This window comes from Sparus aurata, chromosome 5 (genome assembly GCF_900880675.1).
Source record: "Sparus aurata chromosome 5, fSpaAur1.1, whole genome shotgun sequence".
Classification (NCBI taxonomy): Eukaryota; Metazoa; Chordata; class Actinopteri; order Spariformes; family Sparidae; genus Sparus; species Sparus aurata.
In genome coordinates this window covers 14,152,176-14,176,886 of record NC_044191.1, presented here as the reverse complement: position 1 = coordinate 14,176,886, position 24,711 = coordinate 14,152,176, and the positions used below count along the sequence as shown (strand labels likewise).

The following is a 24,711-nucleotide window of genomic DNA, read 5'->3' as shown; positions in this document are numbered from 1 at the left end:
TCCTGACCTGATGCTGGGTTTCCATGGTGACACGGGAATCTGCTAGACAGTGATGTGTCTGCCAGGAATACTCTGTCTCAGCGATGGGTCCTCTGAGCACGCGGATGTGTGTGTGTGTATGAGAGAGAACATGAAAATAGGTATCTAATCAAGGTAACGTCTGAGAGCATGTTGTCACGTAAATATTGAGTACTTCACTGTGCTCCAGTAACTGAGCTGAGAGACGGCAGTAGGCGGATTGTGGGGGGATGCCATCCTCCTCATTAACCTGTCACCACCCCTCTACATCCTCTAATAGCAGAGAGAATGCAGCGGCAGAGGGGTTGTTTATCTGAATACGTTAGTCTAGTCTGCATGACTGAGGTACTGAAATATCAGCAGCTTAACTGTGATGTGTATTGATAAATCCCTGGTGCTGTCTGTGGGTCTAAGGCAGCAGGCGGATTTGTAATAGTGCCTCTTAATGTCTTCAAGTTCCACCCTTTTGGATTGATAACATTCTCTGAACTTTATACTATAAACACTCAATTTTATGAGACATTGCAGCGTATGTACTCTAGTAGTAGTGTCACCTTAGTTTTCAAAGTGACAATGCCTAGTCACAGAAGGGTGAAAGGATCATATAGACACACTTGCAGTATTGCCATAATATTCGATATGTTGTACCAATTTAGCCTTACGATCATCATCATCATCATCATCATCGTCCCCACTTTTTTTCAACAGTCCCAGTAAAAAACAAAAACATTGTTAATCCAGTCTGTTTCTTCATTTTTTTTCTCCCACTAGTAGCTATTTGGACGTGACCACCTGCCACGCATGTCTACCTTTGACCCCCACATGATGCAATTGGTAAAGAGTTTTCACTGTCACATTAAATCTTTTAAGAAAATATAATCAGGTTTTTGAACACGAACATGATTTGCCTTGTGATATGGAATAAAAAATTAAAAAAACGGTTTGCATATCCAGGAAAATAAAGAACAGGACACAGTGCAGTACAGATATGGTAATTACATCAGCCCACTTAGTGCCCACTGGGTTTTCGCTGTAAAGAGCAACCCAAGATCCAGTACAGGTCCACGGCCCGGTGATTGGGAAACCCTGCTCTAAACTCTATAAATGCTAATTTTTATGCTATATTATGACATGCTTGCAGTTATAGCTTTCACCATATGGTTATGGAAATCCACCTTGTTATAAATGAACAAATCAGCAACTGGAGATGGGAGAACAGGAGGCCGCTGAGACGGTGAGAGACAACAGACGCAAGGTTGGACTGAGGACACACAAGGCCGTTTTTTGAGCGTGTGGAACAGGCAGCGATGAGCGTCTGTAAGCATCTCCCACCTCCTCTCTCACAGCCTCAGAACACCCCGTCCTTTCCACCTCCTCTCTCACTTCTACCCTTCCTGTAACCATAGAGACCACCATTGCCTGAAGAGAGGTTTCTCCCAGACATATGAGGATGCTCGATGCACATGTCCTCAAAGCACACAGCTCAATTCAACCCCCTCCCCACCGAGCGATCTTTTTAAAGAGCTTCTTTCAGTCGAGGACACGCATTGTACCTTCGCACAACTTCGATGAATAACAGGATGTTGATACCAATCACATTACATGCTTGTCATAACAGGCTTCTAAGACAAGGAGGCTTTAATTTCACTTTGACCATCTGCAGCGTTATGCATAGAGAATGCTCATTTCAGGCCAGTTTTGTTGTAGATGTTGCACAATGTATTCAGTATCGCTGCCTGGATTTCCGTTTCTCTCACCGGTTCTTTTCAGCTCTTGCAAAGCAGGGTTGTACATACGTGTCCCTCTTCGTATGTGAGTTGTCCTGGGAGTATAGATCAGTATTTTGCCCTCAGAGGCTCCATGTAGTACATATGGTCCCTGATAACCAGCCAAAATTAGCTGAGAGACATTCAGTTCCCTTTATTGAACATAGTCTCATTTGCGCCGCCCCGCTCTGAAGCTCCCTCCTCCTCCACTCTTGAGACCCATTCCCGATCACTGACTCATAAAAAGAAATGCCTCTGACATTAACAGTCACTACATAACACAGGCAATAAAGCGAGCTTTAGGCGGCAGAAGTGCAGCACAATTATTATTCAGATGGCACAGATCAACAGAAGTACTGAGCTAACAAAGGTAATTAAAATGTGAAAAACTGACGTGGATGTACAGAGCAGTATGAAGGTCTCACACATCCGAGATACAAATCTGCCGTAATCCTCAAATCACCAGCATGTGCCACTATTTGTGTACTGGCCTGTTATATACCAGCTCCAAAAACACGACATGCCTGCTCGTTTAGTAATACCAACGGTGTCAGTAACTTGTATTACAGTGCACACACTACTTTATAAGGAAGCCAAGTGTTGTGGCACACTGTAAGTGGTACTTAGTTGTTCCTTCTAGCGTGTGTGCTTTTTCAGACTGCAGCTTTTGTACCAAACAGGGACAGACGAAACACTCATTGTATATAGTCAAGAAGATTTAAGTAGCCGAGCAACGAAAATAACATCTCTTTGGCAGAAACAAGGAAAGCACTTTTGGCTGGACATTAAAATAATACTGGCAAATGTTCTGTTACTAAACACGATCACTTCATACAGGCGGCCACTGTATCCATCTGTGTGTGTACAGAAGCAAGGATTGGGAGATTTCAGTCTTTAGCTAGATGCTAGCATCAAAAGCTGACTTGTATAATTGTATCACACATTTAAACCCTGCCTACCAGCTTTCCTGGTATGTCCCACACCCCATTTTAAGAAGGTACCACTAAACGTACAGAACTATTAGATATGTCCTTTCAACTTCCTCCAAATAATTTGTGGACCCTTCGACTTGTTGTGGTAGATTCCACGAACAGGCGTGAAAACACATAGCTGAAGCCCAGTGTTGAATGCTGATTCATGAATTCCGCCGCAATAAATATGTGCAACTTCCGCTAAAATCGAGAGTAGAACTGGTGTGTTGAAAACTGACAGGCAGGTTATATAAAAAAGCAACAAGGCAGAAACATGAGAGAAGAAAGCAAAGTGCATGTAGATCAGGTTAGCATAACATTTCTTATGCTTCGGACTGGCTTTATGAACCTTCATTGAACATAACCAGTCAAAATATGATTAGCACAGATGCACAGCGAGCTCTGATGAACAGTGTCTGCCACACAAACCACCTGCTTATACGCGATTCACTACTTGAAAACATTGTGCTCCATCAAGATTTTCTGTGTGCATACAGAGGTTTACTGTCACAGAAGACTAAAGTCCTCCTGGATCTCCAGCATTAAAGTCAGCTTGATTCATGGTTAACGGATGATGTGCAGGTATGTGAGGTCGGGGTAAAGTAGGTTGGCTAGCAGGGCCAGCAGCCGGGATCCGTCTCTGAGACAGTGTCCTGGGTAGCGGATGAACTGGACAGCTTTATTCACAGACTCCTCTAGCTCAGCATACTGCTTATTGTTGGGCATGGCCTCCAACATCCCCAACGCCTACATCCACAGAAAAGAGGAGGAAGAAAAGTTATTTTTGGGAGATAATTGCAGACTAGAGAATGAAAACACTGTATATGCAGTTTTTCTTGCATACTTGCTGTGCCTTCGCAGAGAGCTGCAAGTCAGTGGTGGGCTGGAGTCGAAGCTCTGTCTCTGATGGCACCTGGACTGACAGAAATGCTGCCAGGCTGCGTACCACCACCCTGAACCTATAGGGTTTATCGACATGATAAGTTAATAATCCATTCTATTTTGCATTCAGGTGTTTTCGTTCGCTAATATGAGGCATGCAAGGATACCTGTTAGTAACAGGAGATCTCTTGCCCAGGCCTATGGCTCCTAATAGCCCGGAGTTCAGTCTTTCCTCTCCCAGCTGAAGCAGCCTGGTTTGTAACCTCAACAGACCCATGACAACTCCTGACACTTCAGTCTGGCCTGACTGCGGCTGCAGCTGCTCTGCTGACAGGCTCAGCGCTTTGTGCCACCACAGAAACAGCTTAGCTTCATCACCTGGACCACTGGACACACATGACACATCACAGCATGAATAATGCACTCACAGAAGACACATGCTGACACACTAAAGATAACTTTACAAGCCAAACAAACGAGTGTAGGAGCAGGCGTACCTGGGAAAGACCTGATTGGTCCATGTGTTGATTAGCGCCAGAGTCCTCCTCTCATTGGCTGCTGTGTACTCAGTGTTGAGGCGCTGTAGGATGAAGGCATAAAGTGTCAGGAAGCTGCCTCCTGACTGGCTCTCAGAGAGGAAATCATCCACTGTGAGCTCAGGCACCTGCAGCGATGCCAACACAGGACCCCAACCACCTGATTCCTCCTCGGCTGAAACGAAAAAACAGCCAATGAAATTATTAAAAAAAACTAACACGTGAATCCATGATAGCACATTAACTGTGTATACTAAAAATTTAAACCCAAGAAACTTTTGGGAAAAATGGTCAGAGATATCTGCCATGAGAACACTTTCCTCTTTGTGTAACAGTAAGAAGTAAACCTTACGAGCTGACAACGCTCCAAAGGAGAAAAAAATCCTTAGTTAAATAAATCGGCTTCCAGAAAAACCCCAAAGAGTTACCATGGTTGAAGTGCGCTGTAATGCACGCCTCCATGATGCGCGTCATGTGTCGTACTGATGCAAGACAGCGTGAGCAAGCTGTGAGAAGAGGCAGAATAGGGAAGCCCCTCCCCTTTCGGTCCAGCCAGGTGATTACATGAGCAGCGAGGGCCTCGCCTGTCGAGACACCCACTCCATTCAGCAAGGCCAGAGCGTCGCTGAACAGGCCGCAGAACGCCATGTGCCTCTGCTCCAAACCTGTCTCTGGAGAGGAAAAAGAGGAAGAAACGATACAGCTGGGGTGATAAAAAAAAAAAGCAAACTTTTCTTTTTTTTTCTTTTCTTTTTATGGTTGAGGAGGACGGCTCACCAGGTGGGTTGAATGTCACAACGCCCTCCAGAACTGTCTCCAGCTGAGTCTCCAGGCTGCTGAGGCTGATGCTGCCTCCTTGTTCCAGAGTCACCAAAGACTGCACACACCAGCACACATACACTCCAGCCTTCAGTGTCTCCTCCTGCCAGATGAAAAGTAACAGATTGTTTTGTTTGTTTGGGTTAAAGCTATACAGAAATAGATATGGATATTACATAATATTCATTAATAAAACTGACACTGTCGAAGCACTATTTTGATATTGTAAGTACAATTTAGGCATTATTTAGATTCTCTCAATTAATATTCAAGCCTTACCTAATTTATGAACTATTACTGGGTTATCTTCAGCTTCCTTTTTTTTTTTTTTAAGTATATATTTTGGCCTTTATATGGTTTTATTATTGTAAGTACAGCTGAAGAGATGACAGGAAACAGGACGAGAGAGAGAGGGGGAGTGACACGCGGCAAGGGGCCCCAGGCCGGTACTCGAACCCGGGGCTACCGCAGTGGGTAAAGACCTCTGTACCGCCCGCTCTACTAACTGAGCTAAACAGCACCCCATCTTCAGTTTCTTTTTCAAAAAGAGATTTTTGGGGTAAAGATAACAGCCAAAACTTACTTAAAGGTGAAATCTGACTCACAGATTCTTATATTTGCCTTAAGTTTCATGTTTGATGTTGATCTGAATGTATCTGATTTCCACAGCTCCTGCATATTTCTGCTATTACTAGTTGTACCTTATTGTGTTTGTCAGTAAAGCTACTTTTAGGAAATGAATTGGTAAAATTAAGGAGAAATCAATTTCTGGATCTTAGAGTTGCTCTTGTGTACAGCACAGCTTAGAAGTGTACTGCCAACTGCGGCTACTTTGGAACATTATCAAGTATAGTATAATACTGCCTTCTGTTGCTCTACAACAACAGCAACTATCAGGTTTTAAGTGTTACATTTATTTGATTTGGCTGAGTGATACTGAGCTGGCAGAGGAAACTTGATTGTTTAAGTCTAAATTCAAAGCGCATGCTCCAAGCCTCCCACTTTTTCACAACATGTACCTGCCTGGGGCTGTGCACATGCAGCTATAAGAGAAGATTTAATGCTTAAATTCTCCAACGTCAGAGTTCCTCTTCATACCACAGCTGTTCAGTAAAAGCCATATCTATTATCTTCTGTCACCCTGTAAATGGACCCTGATGAAATTTCGGCCATATGGAGTTCGGAATGATGTAGTGCTGAATTTATGAAAAAAGGACTGGTGGACTGAATTTATATTAAATCATAAGTGGGGTGTTTGGCTGACATCTTGGCTGAGCTGCCAACTACAGCTCCTAACCATAACCATAACTCTTTAATGTACCGTTGCTACTCATACTAGACCTTAAGAGGTTCACAATGTCTTAGTTATGGAAGAGTATTAGGGCCAGGGGTGACAAAAAAAATGAGAAGAGAGATGAGGTTTTTTTTTTCATTAAGCACTCCAAGAGAAAAAGTTGTAATGTTGAGAATGAAGGTGACATTTCAAGATCAGCGCATATGACTGCCTCAACAAGATGCCTTGTGCACATGAACTGGTGAAACTGTACTTCAGAATCGGCTTTAGCAACAATGAAATGACTTCTGTTTTTGCTCTAAAACACAGTGTAGTTATCAGTATTAGGACTTTGAAGAGAGTGTTACACCAAACACAAAACGTTACTTAATGTCAGAGACCATGGGCTTTGGCAGCTCACTTAGCTGTCTGTCCTTACTGAATCTGACGGACCAGAAAGATCGACTTTATTATCGACATTTTGACTTTTTTATTGAACTGCATAATGAAAAAAAAAAAACCCTGGCCCTAATACTTTTTTGTACTTAATACATCTGTGATGTGACTCGTTGAATAAACAGTACTGCGTTGTCTCACCCTGTGTGGAACTTCATTGGAACAGGGATGAAGCCCAGCAGCACTGCGCAGGCACTTCAGCAGCAGCTGAGGCGCAGAATCACCACTGAGCAGCAATGAGGGAGGGTAGTGGGTGCTGACATATCCCAGAATGCCCTGGTATGAGGACAGGTCCAGTTGGTGCCATGGAAGAGAGGTGGACTGGACCAATAGACTGAGTAGGGGGGAATCCTGGAGAGTGAGGAGGTTAAAAAGCGAAAGATGAATGAAGAAGGGGGCAGATATCTGATCCTGACGTGAACGCAAAATATTCTGGACTTACCTGTTGATTCAGAAGTTGCTCCTCCTTTACCAGAAATACTAGCATGTAGAGCAGATAGACTAACATGGTATGCGACTCCTTCTGTGTGTCAGGGAGAGTTGGATATGCTGTAGAGGTGGGGGGTGTTTGTAAGTGGTCACTTAGGACACTGACCCAGTTGACTTCACATAACACCTCTCCTAGAAAGAGGAAGCAGCTCTTGGGACTTCCTCTCTCCACCTGCGGGCACAGGAAGGCGAAAAAAAAAATAAACAAAACAAGTCAAAGCTCTTCTCAAGGTCTCAAGTGACTTTACTGCGATTAGTTATAACCCCAGATTATAATGTTGCATTTGTGTGATAGTGATAGTTCAGGATTTTGAAGTGGGGCTGTATGAGGTGCTTATCCATTGTCAGTTATGGAAACAGTGGATGGTGGATGGCTCTCAGTTTTAAAAAGCAGACCGCAGCACTGACAAGGAAGCTGAGTAATGTACTGCTGTGGAGGAGCAAAATGAATCTCGCACCCTTTGTTGAGAATATTTTCACCACTTAACTGTAGTCTTCACAATGCTCTCATCAACGCCACCAAACTTGTTTGACAGAAATGGTTATTTTACTTCACAGAACTTGTTAGTTGCTGGTCTTCCGATGTTTCGAATGGATAGTTTGTTGGTGTTATCGTGCAACTGTCGTGAGCCCGTCCGAAAGCTTTAAACCGCCAAAATCACACAGTACCCCGAACAAAGCAACAGATTGAGGCAGCGATAGACCAGCAACTTCTGCATTTAGCAAGGTAATATTACTGTTTCTGTCAAAGGAGTCTGGTGGCTTTAGAGAGAGCATAGATGGATATAACGGCTTTAGTGTCCTGTCGAACAGGGCTGTCTAACTGTGAGGTAAAGTGGTGAAAACATTCTAAATATAGCATACCCTTAAACTGGTATTCATTTTTTAAGTGGGCCCTTTAATAGGTGGCTAAAATATGCATTGCTTCTGCCCTTACCCACAGCAGTACATTGTTAAGCATCCTACACTGACTGTGCATGAGTACCTCAAACCACACCACTTCAAAAAACCTGAATATCCCTTTAATGTAAGATGCATATTTATGGTGAATATCTTGACTATAAGCTGCTGGACAAAATGGATGATATTTTTGTTAAAATAATGAGAACTGCTTCTCTTTATCTCCTCCTCCTTACTTCCATCCCTTTTTTCTGGCACACTTTACCAATTAATAGATAATCAAATATGATTATAAGTCATTAGGGTTTGGTGTTTACTTATTTCTTTATATATTCTTATCCATGCAAATTCTGTATGAATTCTGGTTCATGTGGGTCTTGAGAGACGCTTGTTTCCAGGAACAGAATCTTGAGACCAAAATAACAGGAAGTCCAGCTAATAATAGTAACTGAGGGCCAAGGACCAAGGTCTCAAATTAACAAGCTCCCCTGTGTCATGCATGTCACGATCAGTATGCAGTGTCGGAAGTCAGGGGTTAAGGCTAGAATGTCTCACATTGAAGAGTTGCTCCATCAGCTGAGTGTCGGGGTGCAGGTGTCTCCAGGGCAGGCTGCGGAGGTGTGTGTGGTACAGGTACAGAAGGTACTCGGGTGTACGGGGAGAGGTGCAGCTCTCACAGTACTGCATCATGCACAGCCACAGTGCACCTCTCTGACTGGGCAGAAGACGATCTGCAACATATACACACACACACACAAAGGTATAAATAACTTCAGCAGTGCAGACAACAAAGACATTGACGGCTGGCTGGGAACCCACCTCTGAATTTGTGATGCAGTGTGTCAGTGAGTTGAGTGAACAGGCCAACCAGACATCCCGCTGCACTCGCTTCTGTCTCCAGCCAGGGGTAACACTTGAGGTTACTGAGACAGAGAGACACCGATATTGACTCCTTATTTTCTGTTTATTTATCTTGGAAAGCACTAAATGGCTGTCTCCGTGTTTTCTCCAAAAGAATCACAGCACAAACCTCTGGCCTCATGAGAGACTTTACTGTGACAACGTTGACCTATAACTCAGAAGTAAACATCATATGTTTTCTTTTCTCACTGAGCATTTTCACGTTTGTGGTAGGCCTGGGCGATTAAATCGGTAAAATCGATTAATTCGAGTTTGTGTTATAGGACGCCCTGCCGCCGCTCCCCTCGCATTGACTTTCCACAGAGACACCAACACATCATGGCAACAAGCCAAGAGTTCGTTCCTAAAAAGGCACCGTCTCGTCAGTAGCTTTGTTTTGTTGCGTTGAACCTCGAACAAACCATGGTCTGCTGCAAAGTTTGTTCAAAGGCTGTTGCAACTAAAGGCATCGGACCGACCCATTCATTTCAGCATCTCAAACAGGCGCATGTATCAGAGTGGGGCACTTGTTGTTCACTACGAGATGCACAGGAGCGCGGCAGCCCACAAATACCCGCTTAAAAGCATCCAGCATTAGCAGAATCATTTAATCATTGTGTTCCGTGTGACAAGAAAGGGTCCTGGTGGACAGCTGTTACGGATATAGTCACGGTGCATATTGCTGAAGATATTGTGCCTGTATATACAGTGGAAAAGCCGGAGGTTCATCCATGCAGAAAATGTTTGACCCCAGGTTTGTGCTACGAAGCCGCAATAGGGAATGTCTCAGGCCAGAGGTAGCGGAAAGGCTCACACCTCAAGCACACACCTCATGTCCTGTACATCTACCAACATGATGTTTACTATGTAATGCATGCAGATGTTTAATTTAGTTTACATATCTTCAGGGAGATAAAATACTTTTTGTAAACAAAAGGCACCTTTTGCAAAATAAAGTATTTAATGAAAGTTATGTTCACACTTTATCAATACCAATGTGGAAACTTAACTGTTTTTATAATAGCAAGCAATCTGACAATAAATGTATGTTTGTTTTTTTTTTTAAGTATTTTTTTGGCCTTTTATGGCTTTATTGATAGTACAGCTGAAGATATAACAGGAAACAGGGGGAGAGAGAGGGGGAGTGACACGCAGCAAAGGGACCCGGGCCGGGAGTCGAACCTGGGTCCGCTGCAGAGCCTCGACACATGGGATGCGCGCTCTACCAACTGAGCTAAAGTTTGGTGTGAAAAAATCAGAGATTCAATTTTCAATTTTTTCCAAGACTGTATTCAGGTAATAAAACAACTACAACAACACAAGCATCTGCTTTTTACCTGCAAAGGGAAACAAATATGACACCTGAGGGTTACGCTTTGCTTACCCGCCATCTTCAGTGTCCAGAGGAAAGATCCAAGGCTTGAATAACTTCACAATCTTGCTGTGAAGGTCCTGCAGAGCTGTGAGAGTACAACACACAATGTACTTTCTGTCATGACAGATAACAACAAAGCATATAAACAAACCAGCTGAATTATATTGATGATCCCGAGGATTAGTATCCTAAAACGGGTGCTGACATTTGGCAGTTACCTTTCATTGTTTTGCTGCTGCCCACTGACTCTCTGGCACAGCTGCCGAGTTGCAAGTTGATGAGACAGCCAACCAAATAGTCCCAGAGGGAAACTACCTCACTGACGTAAGGTCCCCAGGATGAGTAGAGGCCGAAGCTGCGGAGTTCTGGCTTACTGAGACGACTCCGCATGAAGTAATCACTCAGCCATTCGACAGTCTCATCCACCTGTAGGCGACCATTAAAATCATTTAGCAAGGGTGGATTAATAATGAATATTTGAGCATCACATGATTAACTAAAAACAGCAACATTAGCTACCTGCTGAGGCGACAGGCTGATGGTGGACCTATAGGGAGAAGCTGGGGGAACGACAGCACGGCCGGAGGCATCAGTGGTGCTCAGTGCTTGTTCAGCTTTGCTCTTGGTATGACGAGATGGAGGCAAGCAGCCAAGCACTCTCAGAGTCACCTTCCAGCACTCTGGACTCAGTAACTGGTTTGAGGAGCCTGATGACATGAAGAAATATCTTAATTAAATAAGCAAAAAAATCAAACGTCTAAAATTATCTCATATCATGCGGCTGTGAACAATAAACTCAAATTGGTCTTGGTTAAACACACAAATACACACACACTCGTGTAGCACTACGCAACTTTTTTTCTCTTAGTCGTGAGTTTTCCTAGTCATTTGTATGCTGAGCTGAAGTGAAAAACCAAGCAAGAAAAAGAACAGAAGATAAGTTCGAGGATGGATCAGGATGCTTGAAAAACAAGGATTACTTTTGGACTGAAAACGCGAAACTGCCTCCTGGTAGTGTGGTAAAGCAGGGTCAACATGGCTGAAAATACTGAAACAGCTTGTGTGTATGTATTCCGGTAGAAGCTATAGGCTGTTATTGCGCCTGCTCCACACACACAGATGCCTGATAAGACTGGGGTCAGAGGGCCACTGTGGAGACAGCAGAGGATAGAGGGAGAAAGGAGAGGAGGGTCTGCTCTCATTGGCTCTAGCTCCTCGACCTGTATGCGACTCAATCAGATATTTAACCTGCTAGATATCCAGTGGACGTCAGCGACACGCTAGCCAACTGTCCCCAAGATCTTGGATTATATACAGATTGTTGTGGACGGGAGCGTGCACTAATCTGTCTCCAATTCAAGGCTTGCCTTGTCGCCAATCTCCAATAAATGTTGGAACAGCAAGATCAGAGCTAAAATAACTCTATTGTGCGAACTCAGCATCCGGCTATACCCTACGTAATTCTCAAAGTCAGCGTATTGATGGAATGATCCAACTTTAGTATTGTTAATTAATTAATTAAATTAATCTTTTATTGGTGGGAAGATGAGTAGGAGGCAGTCTTTTACAGGCATGAATGTGTTTTGATGAATCACAAGAGGACCTTTTAAAGCAGCCCTTGCTTCTAAGTGAATTACCAGGCACTGTGTAACATAATAGATGAACCATTTAAATGATGATTAAAGTTGAGGCTAATAGAGGTTCTAATTATTCTATACATTAAATTCAGTCAGGGAGCCTTTGTACATAGACACACAAACACACACACACACTCACTAGTCATGAGCAGCCGCAGGCAGTCACTGTAGTGATCAGGGAAATGGTGACGTAAAAGCCAGGTCCAGTGTTTGGTGAAGAGGTGAAAGGGCGTGAGAAGTTCAGGCTCGGGGTCTCGGCCGCAGACGCAAAGAGCTCCGTGGACCAACTCCAGTAAACGGGTTCGCTCCGAAAACACAGGATGCGCTTCATTCAGCCACTGGAACAGATCAAACTGCAGGCGGAGAGAAGGAAGCGGTATGTGTGACTGAAATATTTTAAGAGTATATCACCTTTCTTTACTGTGTGACATTTTTGTCTTAGCTAACCTTTGTGAGCAGCATAAAGATGACATCAGCACTGTCGAGGTGTAGTGATGTCACCACATCTTGGTAGAGAAAGACGAGCTCATTGGGCGCAGCGTTGGGAGTGAAGAAGGGGGAAATGAGTGGACAAAGACGCCTCTGCTCCAGAATGGTCTTCAGAACGCGGCCACATTCCTCTGCATTGCCCTGGATAAACACCTAGATACAAAGAAGAGTGTAGCGAGAAAATTAACCTTGTGATTGAGTCGACTATTCCCCGAGTAGCAGTGTTTCTGAATCAGGTAGGATTGACAGAAGTGGACGTCCTTAATACAGCTACACGATGCTTCATATAAATCTGCTATGTGTCAGTGTTTGTGCGCACCTGTCCCAGGATCTCCACACATGAGGAGAGGTACTGGCGTGTTGGGGGATGTCGCAGAGTGTCTTCACACACAAATGAGACCACTTGGTAGAAAGCAGACACGCCAACATGCTGCACTGCCGGTGATTTCTGTGCCTTGTACATATTCACCAGAGCCCTGAGCACATAAGAAAAGTCTGTATGTTAATGAAAACACCTCCCTAACGCATTTGAACTTATTTCTATTGTGAAAGTGCAATGGCACAATGTGTTTATACTGACGTGATAAAGTTCTCAGTGTGGACAGCAGCCTGGGCCAGGTTTTGAGGTGGAGGAGCCATGGAGTCGGTTTGAAGCTTCTTGATGTCCCGGCGCAGTGATGTTATCTGAGTCTGCACCGCCTCCTGTCTCTGGACACGCTCACACTATGAGGTTACAGAGACAACACACAAACGCATTCAGTGATCATGGCAAAAACATTCTACAATGTTTGGTAGGATGTGTTTTTGTTGGCCGTACGGTGACTGTGATGTTTGCTGGTCCCTGGCATGGCTGCCCTCCCTTTCCTTTACACTCCAGGGCCATGGTGACTTGCTCTGGTTGGTTCTTATAAAGTAGAGGAAGGCTCTCCAGCAGCTCCTGCTCCATTGCCACCTGCTGGGCTTCACGTGCCACTGCAATCCTGACACCAAGATAGCATTATTTAGTATTTAGTAGTATTTTTCAGTAAGTTTTCAGTGTGTAGCTTAGCATATGTTTTTTGTGTGGGCCACTGATGATGTGGAATTTAATCTTTGTATGCTCTCCATGTACCTGGCCTGGTCCTGCAGGATGCGGAGGTCCTGTTGCACCAGTTCAGCAGCAGCTTTAGAGTCAGTGAGGCAGGTGGTGGGGACCTCAGCTACTGGAGCTTTCTGTTGCTGCAGCTCTGGAGCTGGACGGGGAACTGGGTGCTTCTGCAGGTTGGACAAGATACGGTCCCTTGCTGCACACAGAGAAATGCAAAGCATAAGATTAAACAGTTTTGTGAATGTTTATTTTTCTTGTGATCATCATTATCAGACATTTATCAGCTCTCCAGTATCAGTTTGGACTGTACCATTGTCAAGGCTGGTGTAGTCAGTGAAGCCGGGGTTTTGGGCCTGCAAAAAGGTTGGCTCGCTCTGCACCTTCTCCCACAGAGACAGAACCTCTCTTTGATCATACTGCAGTCGCTCCTGGTCCACATACTCCAGCCACAGTTCCTACAACACAATTCAGATGTATGAACCACACGATATAACAGGGTTTGACTAACCTGTTACAACCACTGTACCATAAATGTAAACGCACATAAAGACAACCCCACCTGCTGCCGCTGCATGACCTGTGCCAGTCTGTGTGGTTCATACTCAGGAGGAAGAGAGGGAAGGTACACTTCCTGCTTCTGCAGAGTCTCATCATCCAGCCAAATGGCAAATACACCAAACAACCTGTAAGCAAAAAATCAGCTGAGAACTGAGAGCCTGTCACCACCCTATAGGCTGTTACCACCTGCCAAACAACAGGAAAAGGTGTATTTGAGTGTATTAAGCATCAATGACATACCTGACCAGCTCTGTGTGTAGCTGAGGAGAAGTGAGATAAGGTGGACGGGGATTGTCGGGGCTGTCATCGCCCTGGCTGTCTGACGAAGGTGTGTGTGGCGGGGGCACCCTGAGGGCTTGGCCGGCAGCATGGTGGAAGTCAGACACCTCCTGTATTCTCTGTCTCAGGTCTCTGAGCAATGAGGCCTGAGAAGAGCCCTGGAAGAACCTTCGGCCGATACATCCACCTGCAGCAAGCCTGGTGAACAGGACATACAAAACGGATGTAGCGCTATCACATGGATTCTGCCCATTTCCTGGTTTCACTTGTCAGGGATAGCAATGAGTGTGTGCATCGTACCCATAATCTGGTCCTGGCTGCCTGAGGTAGAGCTGAAGGAACTTCTGCCAGACCAGGGGAAGGAGAGGGTGGTCAGGAGGCGTGGCTAGAGCCTGACACGCCCAGCGGTACACCTGCAGTCGCTGCAGAGATGGTGCTACCGGCAGCTTCAACCTCTGTTGCGCTTTCTGGCTCAGAAAAGGACTAACGGTTAACAACATCTAAATACAGCACTGAAAGGGTAATAACGCCATCAATATTATATGTTAAAGAGTCCAACAGACTTAAAGCAGTGTAATGGTAGACCAAAGGACTGCTTTTCAAAAACTGGCACCTACATAACACCTACAGTAACTCAACCACTGAGTGACATAACTGGAGGCATTCAATCAATTACAAGCAGCTTCCTCTGGAGTCACAAAAGGCTTTACACTGCTTTTACTTCCTAAGACCTGTAAACACACTTAATGTGTGGGGAATTGGTTGAGTTACCCTATTATTAATGAGCCAGACTGCTGTAGAGCAAGCACTCTGTGACTGCAGTGTGTTTATTTTGGGTAAAATGTCGTTAAGTGCAAAACGTTTCAAATTGTGCAACTTTCTGCGCTACGCCTACGGTGTACTGAATTGTGAAATGTCCTGCCAAGTGACACAGAATACTTGTCATCAATAACATCCTGACATCAATAATTATATAACTTACTGTGTATGTGTTTTGCATACCTTTAAAGCTTGTTCTGGGGAAATGTTGGGGTCTGACAAGAGCTCATTTTCAACACAGCATCTCAGTTGAGAATCGTCCTCAAACACGCCCTCCATATTCAGCACCAGCCAGGCGAACCAGACCTACAAACACAACGATGACAACAAGTCTCTCAGCACTGAGAATTATACTACTATGATCAAGAGTACAGGCAAATACTGTGAATGCTTTGGGGACCCTTACCTCCACACTCAGGGATTGGCCCTCTATAAATGAGGGTGTGGCATTGCCAGCGATCCAACCAACCAGAGAGGAGAGCAGACCCCGATCTCCGTGGTAACCCAGGGCATTCTGCATTAGGCATGAAAATTGTAAAAAATTACGAAGACGCTGTGCTTCTTAAGCTCCCCAAAGGTTTCTTGATTGGAACATTTCACAGTAAACTCAAAGTTCGCAAACTTTCAGAGTACAAATTAAGATACAAGATCAGTTTTAACACAGTGTGAATTAACAACACTAAAATGAAAAGCTTAATGGGTTAAACTGTTCATCATCCCTCATCACCAAGCTCCTGATCTTACTGTAATGTTTATCTTCATAATGTTCCTGACAACCGCCTGCAGTTCCAATTTCAGTACCAGCACCTGTGAGACCTGCAAGAGCCACAGATAATGCAAAATGATAATATAACAAAGTAAATACCTTATGTTGTTGGTACAGAAGTTTCTGCACACATTCCTCCTGATGGTGTGTGAATGCTGCACAGCAGATCTGATCCATGAGGAACAGGACTGTTTTGTCCCGGTACCACAGGTTCTGCTGAGTTAAAATCCCCACCCAGAACTCCAGCACTGCTGCAGCACCGACATGACTCGGCTTAGAACTCTCCAGTACATGACTCTGGAAGATAATACACACATTCATACATGTGTTCTCTGCAGAGGATGGATGGGTTAAAATGTTGCTCATTTCACAAGATGTTTTTCATTTTGACCATTGGCTTATGATATTACGAACATTTACACATCAGGGCTGGGCGGTAAATTGACGTTTTAAGAAACTTAAATATATTTTCATATGAGATACAATTTGAGATACTGTTTATATCAACAGAGAGCAAAGGTTTGAGTTTCCCCTTTCTCTGTGCAACCCTGCCTCACTCACAAGTCCTTCTGCAACACTGAGGGAGACACAGCACCACCACTCTATGTTAATTAATCTGTTGATTAGTGTACAGTATCACATAGGCCGATATATGGCTGTGCCATGGATGAAATCACAGCTTTGGCACACATGCAATACAGTGCTGAGACAGGGCTGCTTGTTTGTGTGTGAGCTGATTTACAGCTCATGTAAAAAAACAAAAACAAAAACAAATTTTTTTTACATGAGCTGTATATAACACGGACAAAGTCTCTCTTTCTCCCTCTCTGTTCATGATATTTGCATACAACAAATATATTAAATGAGCAAAGATATTTTAAACAATATCTGCATTTAAAGGCTATAGAAAACTTTTACTTCTTAAAACTCTCCCAAACACAGGGGACATATACATTTTCTCAAACTACAATGGACTAACATCACACTCATGCTACAGTTTTGTGGCCTGTGCTGAAAACTTTAAACCTCTGTAGCTCCAGTGTTATGTGAAAGAAAAATGATCGTAATGCCCTGCTATTTATCTATTCCTTTTTTTTTTGCTTGTGTTTCACATGTTGCAGTTGTACATTTTCAAAACCCTGTCTTTGCATTTTATTTTGATCACAGTCTGTTTTAATCAAAGTGCTTGTGACACAACAAATGTGGCTTTGACTGAACATTTAACCTCTCTATAGCAATTGTGTATCACCATCCGATACAGAGATGTGAATTTTGGTCCATATTGCCCACCCCTACTACACATGTATTAAAAGCAAAGCATCTGCAGTCTCCTGGATGTAAACAATTGTCTGTGATGACTGAAAACCTGACATGCACCTTTGGCTCATTGTGACAAACCTGAATGACACTGTTCAGCAGTCGGACGTTGTCTCCATAGGTGGTTCCTGTGAGTAGTGGTGCTACCCGGTGAGTGACCTGCTGTGTCACACCTTGAGGACACACACTGTCGTACTGCAGGAACAGCTGGATACAGCTTACAAACCTGGCAAAAACAGAGGGACAACAGGTGGAGATATGAAAGCTGCTTTAATAAATATCTTTCTTTGCAGCCTTTACAGGCTGTGCAGGAAGGATGTTTCTTTCTTACTGAGAGTTGTTGAGCAGGTAGAAGCTGAGAGGGTAGGTTGGGGGTAGGATGTTGTCCAGAAGATGCACGGCAGCTCTCAGGTGGCGCGACTGAATCAGACTCTTCAACAATCCAACTCCATCGGTACAAAAGTGTTCCAGGCTAGAAAAAATACACAGAGGAGATTAACTCCATTCAAATTCTATGTAAATATAAGCATTACAAATAGTGTGAGTGAACAAATACCTGTGTCCGACTGCTGTCATGGCGATGGACAGGTAGCATCCAATAGGGATGCCTGCTTTGACAGCCCTGATGACAGAGTGCATGCTCGGAGTGTGTGTGAGCTCTGGAGGTGGGTTGGATGTCAAAGCGGGGACGGACCAGGCACCTTTTGGGTTCTGGGCGTTGCCGTGGAGCTTCAACCTTAGCAACAGCTGCCATGCCCATTGGCTAAAGGATGCTTCAGGAGATACACCCAAACGAAGGACACTGGCGAGGTAAGACACCTGATGGGAGGAAGTAAGAGGGACAATAATAAAAAAACATGCATCCAAATTAAAGAGGAATGCCCAGCTTGTGAGAGAAAAGTGAATGCGTCACCTGTTTGATTCCCTCTGATATGAGGCCACTGTACGGTTTGTCAGTAAGGTACTTCTGAAAGGCTTCAGCCACCAGCAGAGCCACTTCACTGTGGAGGGATGAAGACAGGGCCAAGGTGCCATCCTGAGAGAAGAAGCAAGTTTAAAGACAATCACACAACAAGATATATGGACACATCATCTTCATTGCATCAGTGAAAACTACCTGCATGTAGCCCCAGTTCAGACCCTCCAGTATGACACAAGCCAGCCGGTTCTCCACAGCAGACAGGGGATGCTGCAGCAACCATGCTCCGATCACACAGATCTCCTCTGCCCGGGGCCGCCACAAACTCAGAGGAAGCTCTTTGCACAAGTAAAGAGCCACCTATGACACACATACACACAAATATTCATAGATATTATCACAGTGACTTATTTTCCTCTCAGTGTAGTCAAGTACTTGCAGTTAAAACCAAAAGTATTAACAGAAAAGCAATACGAACCATTCCTACAGTTTGTATGGTCTCTCTTAGTCTCTCCAGGAGCACAGACACAACGTAGGGATGGACTGTTGCTATGGCAGCCAGCAACTCCCTCCCCACTTTAGAGTAAGTTTCTCTGGTAGACACACTCACATAAGACACCTGGAGCAAAAAGAAGACGAGACCGGTCGGAGAAAAGAATAAGTAAGGTACGCTATGTTTCTTCTAAGGGCCCAAGGTGATGAATCTTTAACCAGTGTTACATATCTTTGGAATTTTATGCTTTCTCTGTGCTACCCTCCTCAGTGTTTTCATATTAGTTCCCATCAGTACTCTATATGAAATACACAGTGTCCTAATCAAAAAGATTACTCCTTGTGTTATTCTCAACATGCCCTTGGCCTCTCTTTGACGCACCTGGTAAATCAGCAGAGTTATGGTTGTGATGAATGCGGGGTCAGAGTGCTGAGTCGGTGTGGCCATGTGTGCTAGTGCAGTGAGGAGGGAGATGCCATCAGAGCTGTTCACTTCACACAGCCAGTGTTCAAACCTCTCCTGGTGCTCTGGGTCTGTAGAAGACACATGAAAGAAAATATCAGGTTGGTAACTGTCAACATCAGACGGAGAGGAATAATCCACCGAGTTCCTGGTGAGGATACTGTGGAAAGCATTATCAGACACTTCCGGTGCTCGGCACAAGTATCACCCATGATCTAGTAAACAAAGTATCATTATAACTGATGCACCAGTGGCACTTTCAAGGCTTGACAAATATTAGCTAAATTGGCTAAGCAATAATAAGAGTCTAAGTAGCATCCCCACAATAAAGTTATTACACTAGATCGTCATGTTTCTGAACCTGGCTTTATATTTCCAGGGCAATAAATCTGTGAAGCATCTTAAAAAACTGAGTTTAGGTTGTTCGATTAAAGTTCAATACAAACGTTTGTGTGGCAAAAAAAGTGTGTTAGATTCATTCAGTTTTCCAAACAATGATAAAACTATGAGGTCACATCTAATTATTACTACTTTTGAGGTTACGAAGTATATTTAGTGCAGGTATACTGGTACCTCTAAGAGCCTGAACGCAGGAGTGTGTGTCGCTTGCAGTGCCGAGGGTTTCCAGTCCTGCCGTCTCTGCACACTGCATAACATAGAGCACCCTCCACAACATAGAGCTGGACAGAGTCCCATACGGCATCTCGGACATAAACAACCAAATCCCCAACCTGTGAGAGAGGAGCACAGAAAATAAATGCAAAAAGCCCTAAAGTTAATAGGTTCATGTTAAAATGGAAACTGGAGGCTTCACCTTTTGTTTCTGAGCACATGTAGAACAGCTCTGAGGAAGAGATGGTCGTATTCCAGCTGTAGTTTTTCCAAAGACAGAGAGTGTGAGCCGGACCCACCAGCACCAGTTAAACTCACATACTGGGCCCAGTGATCACTGACGTAACACACAGTCATTCTGAGGAAAAAGCAAAAGACAATATTATGATTCTCTATTATTATATACTGTATTCATAGTTGTGTGCTCTCTGATTGCTGCACTGACCGTATGATGTGTCCTATCCGTTTCACCAGCTGTCTGTAACGAGCCCTGTTGTAGGTTTGCAGTCCGAGAGCGAGAATTTCAATGAGTGAAGATGCAAAACCAAAAACACGCATAATCTTCTGACTGGAACAGGACACAGGTTCATACACACCTGGACGGAAAGAGGTGTGTCAATTCATACAGTGAATGAGACAAACTAGCAGACAGAAGGACAGACAGACGGACTCCCCTACCCTGCTTGCTCATTCCCAGCATGTGTGAATAGAGCTGCTGGAATGGGAACTGGGTGAGCAGGGAGATCAGATCCTCCTCACAGAGCAACAACCAGCTGCTGTCTGGGTCCTCATCCTAGGAGGAGAGGATACTTCAGATAAGGTTAAAATGACCACTTAATGTGCTCTTTTAATAAAAGTGACATTTTAAACTACAGCTTTTTAAGGCAAGATGCAATATAGAAGCATCTCACTGTTTATATAAAATGGTAATGACAGACTATTGTACAAAAAAATGACATATTATTAAAGAAAACTTCAATTACACCATCTTAAAATGTTGCTATTCTGCAAAATAATGTGTTTCTTAAAGTGGCAGCACATTAGCACTGGCAGCAGTTGTGGTTCTAAGATGGCAGACATGATATTCAAATGGTCATAGGTGTTCATTTGGCACCCTTTTCATAACAGCTTTGCAAATGACTCAGCAGGTCAGAATGAAGCCCAGAACATTCTGATTTAGACAGTCATCATCTATAATCCCCAGTGACATATCACATTTTGTGCGACAGTCAGTGAAGGAAAAGAAAACAGACACGGTTTTTACCAAGTAAATGATATTAATTATCATATTAAGTCTACTTTTTTCAGTCATTTTCCCAACCCACATATACACACACAGTTTTGGTTTCTTTTCTCCAAAATACAGCCATTGCTTTCATGCACATACCTCCTCTCCCCCTTCATCCACTAGTGTCCAGTTGCCAGACTCAGGTCCAGAAGCTGCTGAGCTCTGGCTCTCACATGGCTTCAAATGTCCCAAAAACTCTGCACGGTGTCTGAGTGCAAAACAAAGACGCCATTGGTTTGAAATGGGAGGCTGTTAGACCCTGAACGGTTTACATGTATTCTCACAGAAAACCAAAAGCATGAGTTTACAGGTCACGGTCAGTGGCTAAGAAAGGCTACCTTGAAGGTGACATGAGGATGGCCAGAGCTTGCATGAAATGCTGCACTCCACAGGTGTTCCCCAAAACTTGGATCTGAGGCAGACATTGGGAAGAAAAACTCAAGTCAGTTTGTACGACCACTGACAAGACAACAATAAATGAAAGACTGTCCTTCACTAACCTGAAGGAAGGGTGCAGCCCACTTGCCAACGCCGGCAGGGCAGCAGAGAAGATGGCAAAGCAGGTAAAGGTGCGCTCCTGACCCTCCAACATGCAGCAGGACTGCCACCTGGAAAGTGTGCGAGAACCATGTCAAGAAAAAAAACAACACAATACCTCCATTGATGGAGGTATTGTGTTGTCGGGAATGTGGATTAAAAAGGGTGGTAGAGTGTTTGTGTGTGTACCAATCTGTCCAGCCAGTGATGGATGTCTGTTTGAAACTGTGAGTCATCCAGGACTCTACGTGTGAAGCTGAACAGGACACTGATGGCCTCTTTCAACGGCTGGAGAGAACAAGGATGTGTCTTGCTTCCAGAGCAATCTAATGACAAAAACAAGAGTACACAAAACAGATGCAGGGTTTGTACTTGAGATCTGTATTGTGCATGAGAGGCATGTTAGCAACAACTTGTGAGTCGCTCACCTTTGAGTAGACGATACAAGTATGATTCCACCTGGAGACGTGAGAGCAGAGCGGTGTACGCATGTAGCGCCACCTTTTGATGGAGCAGCTCACTGCGAGCTTCAAACAGTCTCCTGAGCTCAGCCAGCACACTCTGACTGAACTCTGCCTGCTGGAAGCGGTGGTACCCGCAAACCTTAGACTGATCTGCGCACACACCCTGTACGGAAGAAATGTTTTTTCAAGTGTTATTACAGCAGACGACCATTAGCTAACTATTTTCTCTACGTACTATATTTTTTCTAATTTCTGTTTTCTGTTTTAATGACCACACCTGAAGTGTAAGCTGCTCATCTTTGAAGCTCCAGAGACGATTCTGTGTGCTCTTGCAGTCAGAAGACTGAGTATGTAGCTGTGTGTGTGACTGGGTGAGTTGTCTACGACAGCGCCAGTAGTTCTGCAGCAGTTCGGTCAGCTCATGGTTCTCCTGCCGGGCTAAAGCACAGAACTGGGCTGCACACACCTCAACACCCTCTAACCAAGCTCGTAACCCTCCGCCTGGCTCCCAGACGCTCAGCTGCTCTAATGAGAATGGCTGCAGAAGAAAAAACACGAGATGAAAGATTTTATATCACATGTTAGTGTGTAATGTGTATTTAAGACACAATGGTAAAAACTGGGTTTGGGCAATACTGACAAAATCAAATATCACGTTATTTTACCAATTACCGTAATGTGTGTATATATGTACAAATAAAGTTTAATGTTTTTTGGGGAAATTAAATTACAAATGATGTCGATACCAGAACCAAACAAGGAAGATTTACTGTTCACTAAGCATTAACAGTTTAACAGTCTACAGTCACTTTCAAAACCATACGACATGAATTCAATTTATATCGTCACACATTTTGATTACTATTTTTGCCACAACTGATACAGTCTTTTAGAAACACTGAGAGTGAAATAATAACCACACTGACTTTTAAATGTTAATGTTTCAAGAGGAAGAAATGGTGATGGACTTTGAAAGCCTTCAAACACACAAATGTACTCATACTCTTGATTTATGGGCATTACCTGCATTTCTGGAGCCGTCTTGGGTAATTCTGGGTACAGTTTGCACCTTGACAGTTCGCTGACAGACTCCAGAGGCTGCAAACTTGGAGGGGAAGATTCTTGTTCGGGCAGTGCCAACACTGCAGGTCCCTTTTCCCCATTTTTCACAGCTTCCTCACAGAGCTGTAGCATGGGGCCCTCCTCCAGTGTTGGGAGAGAGGGGTACAATGCTGGAGCACTCGGGGCATTTGTGATCTGAAACTGAGTTACAACACAAGGCTGACTCCATGATTGTGTGTCAGGGTTCTGTGCTGCAACTTTGACCTCAGCCCTCTGAGCAGCTTCTCCTCCATCCTTCTCTTTTGACTCGAGGGATGGCTCTAAAGTCTTAGCTGACACTGATATGGATAAGGACTGTGATGGGATGGTCTGCTGTATCTCGGAGGGCTGATCTGATTGCTGTGTCGCGGTCTCAGGGTGCTGAACAGGGTCATGCTGCTCAACAGGGTCATGCTGCTCCTCCTCTGGCTCCTGATACGGCAGACTGAGGGGAACGTCCGTGAAGCCAGAGGTGGAGGCCTCATCACACACAGCTGGGGGAACTGTGGCTCTTTTGTCTTCCTCTGCCTCCTTCTGCTTCCTGGCCGACTGAAAACATACAACAACAATCAATGAAAACAATGATTATCCTTGGTTAACAACTCACCCTTTAATGCTGTTTTCATCATGTGACAGAAGAGCAATTACTGTGATGGAGAGGGAGTGCAACAGTACTATCCTCCTGACCCAAGGCTAGTCTGTGAACTGAAAAAGAAAGGGCAGAAGGAATGACTGTAAAAGTCTTCTTTTAATCACCTGAGATTTCCCGCTGGTCTTTGCCTTGGTCTTCTTTGGTCTTACAGCCTCCATCTTTAGTGTCTGCTCAAACCAACTTCAATACAACTCAGATCGCATTGAAAAACAGCTGACTGAGATGTCTCCTGGAGGAAACAGTGCAGCTCAGCAGTCCTCATACGTAGGGTAAATACACACACACAACCACAATTAGCTGTAATAGCTAGCTGAGGTCGATAAGCAGCTAGTGGCTGGCTGTGTTGTTGAGATAAACACCGTCACTGGTTGTAAACACAACACCCTTGATGGCCGGCTGAGAAAGGTCTCTGACGGAGGACAGCAAGCCAGCACCTAGCATGTCTTCAAGCACAAACGTACTGTACAGAGAACACATGTCAGAAAAACGAAATCAGTCCCTGCTGATGAAACTCTCCTTAGCTAGCTACATAACTGTAGACGTTCTGCGAGGCTAAGCTAAGCTAACCTACCGCGTAGCTGTTAGCCTGTTACGCTGTCTTTCTCCTCAGTTATTTATTCACCAGAAGTGAACACTTTTTCAGTGTTGTTGCGCAAATGACCAAAATAAGATTTCAACACGTCGAAGCGACTGACACGGGCTGGTAGCCCCGTCCACTGGTCAGCTGTCATTTGTTTTGTTTGTTCCAGGAACTCAACGATCACAATCTCTGACCATGTGACTACTCCACCTCTCGACGGACAGCCAGAGAGCTCAAACTTTATATCATTCGCACTAACACAGACA

General features: G+C 44.2%; 1 protein-coding gene across 1 annotated transcript; it reads right to left on the bottom strand.

The window, feature by feature from the left end:
* Positions 1-1,638: 1,638 nt before the first annotated feature.
* Positions 1,639-24,650, bottom strand: epg5 (ectopic P-granules autophagy protein 5 homolog (C. elegans)). Its single transcript, XM_030416259.1, has 45 exons — positions 23,970-24,650; positions 23,136-23,762; positions 22,390-22,650; positions 22,077-22,275; positions 21,838-21,974; positions 21,612-21,719; positions 21,450-21,523; positions 21,211-21,319; positions 20,502-20,616; positions 20,269-20,419; positions 20,026-20,181; positions 19,785-19,942; positions 19,131-19,282; positions 18,735-18,875; positions 18,455-18,616; positions 18,251-18,373; positions 17,894-18,156; positions 17,669-17,809; positions 17,419-17,563; positions 16,120-16,317; positions 15,661-15,768; positions 15,438-15,560; positions 14,736-14,902; positions 14,397-14,633; positions 14,158-14,281; positions 13,909-14,053; positions 13,623-13,794; positions 13,329-13,491; positions 13,092-13,234; positions 12,831-12,987; positions 12,470-12,664; positions 12,162-12,375; positions 10,905-11,092; positions 10,604-10,811; positions 10,395-10,470; positions 8,930-9,033; positions 8,666-8,841; positions 7,164-7,382; positions 6,863-7,072; positions 4,951-5,095; positions 4,602-4,844; positions 4,135-4,348; positions 3,805-4,023; positions 3,600-3,714; positions 1,639-3,502 (listed from the first exon to the last, which is right to left on the bottom strand). The coding sequence occupies exons 1-45, from the start codon at positions 24,021-24,023 to the stop codon at positions 3,320-3,322; spliced, it is 7,722 nt and encodes a 2,573-aa protein (XP_030272119.1). The 5' UTR covers positions 24,024-24,650; the 3' UTR covers positions 1,639-3,319.
* Positions 24,651-24,711: the final 61 nt, after the last annotated feature.

What these genes read in the sequence shown, in the direction of transcription:
- epg5 (XM_030416259.1), bottom strand. Translation starts at nt 24,023, where the DNA reads ATGGAGGCTGTAAGACCAAAGAAGACCAAGGCAAAGACCAGCGGGAAA. An exon ending in CTACACCAGCCTTGACAATG is followed by an intron (nt 13,795 to 13,908) that starts GTACAGTCCAAA and finishes CTCTGTGTGCAG; the next exon opens with CAAGGGACCGTATCTTGTCC. An exon ending in CAGCAAACATCACAGTCACC is followed by an intron (nt 13,235 to 13,328) that starts GTACGGCCAACA and finishes GTAACCTCATAG; the next exon opens with TGTGAGCGTGTCCAGAGACA.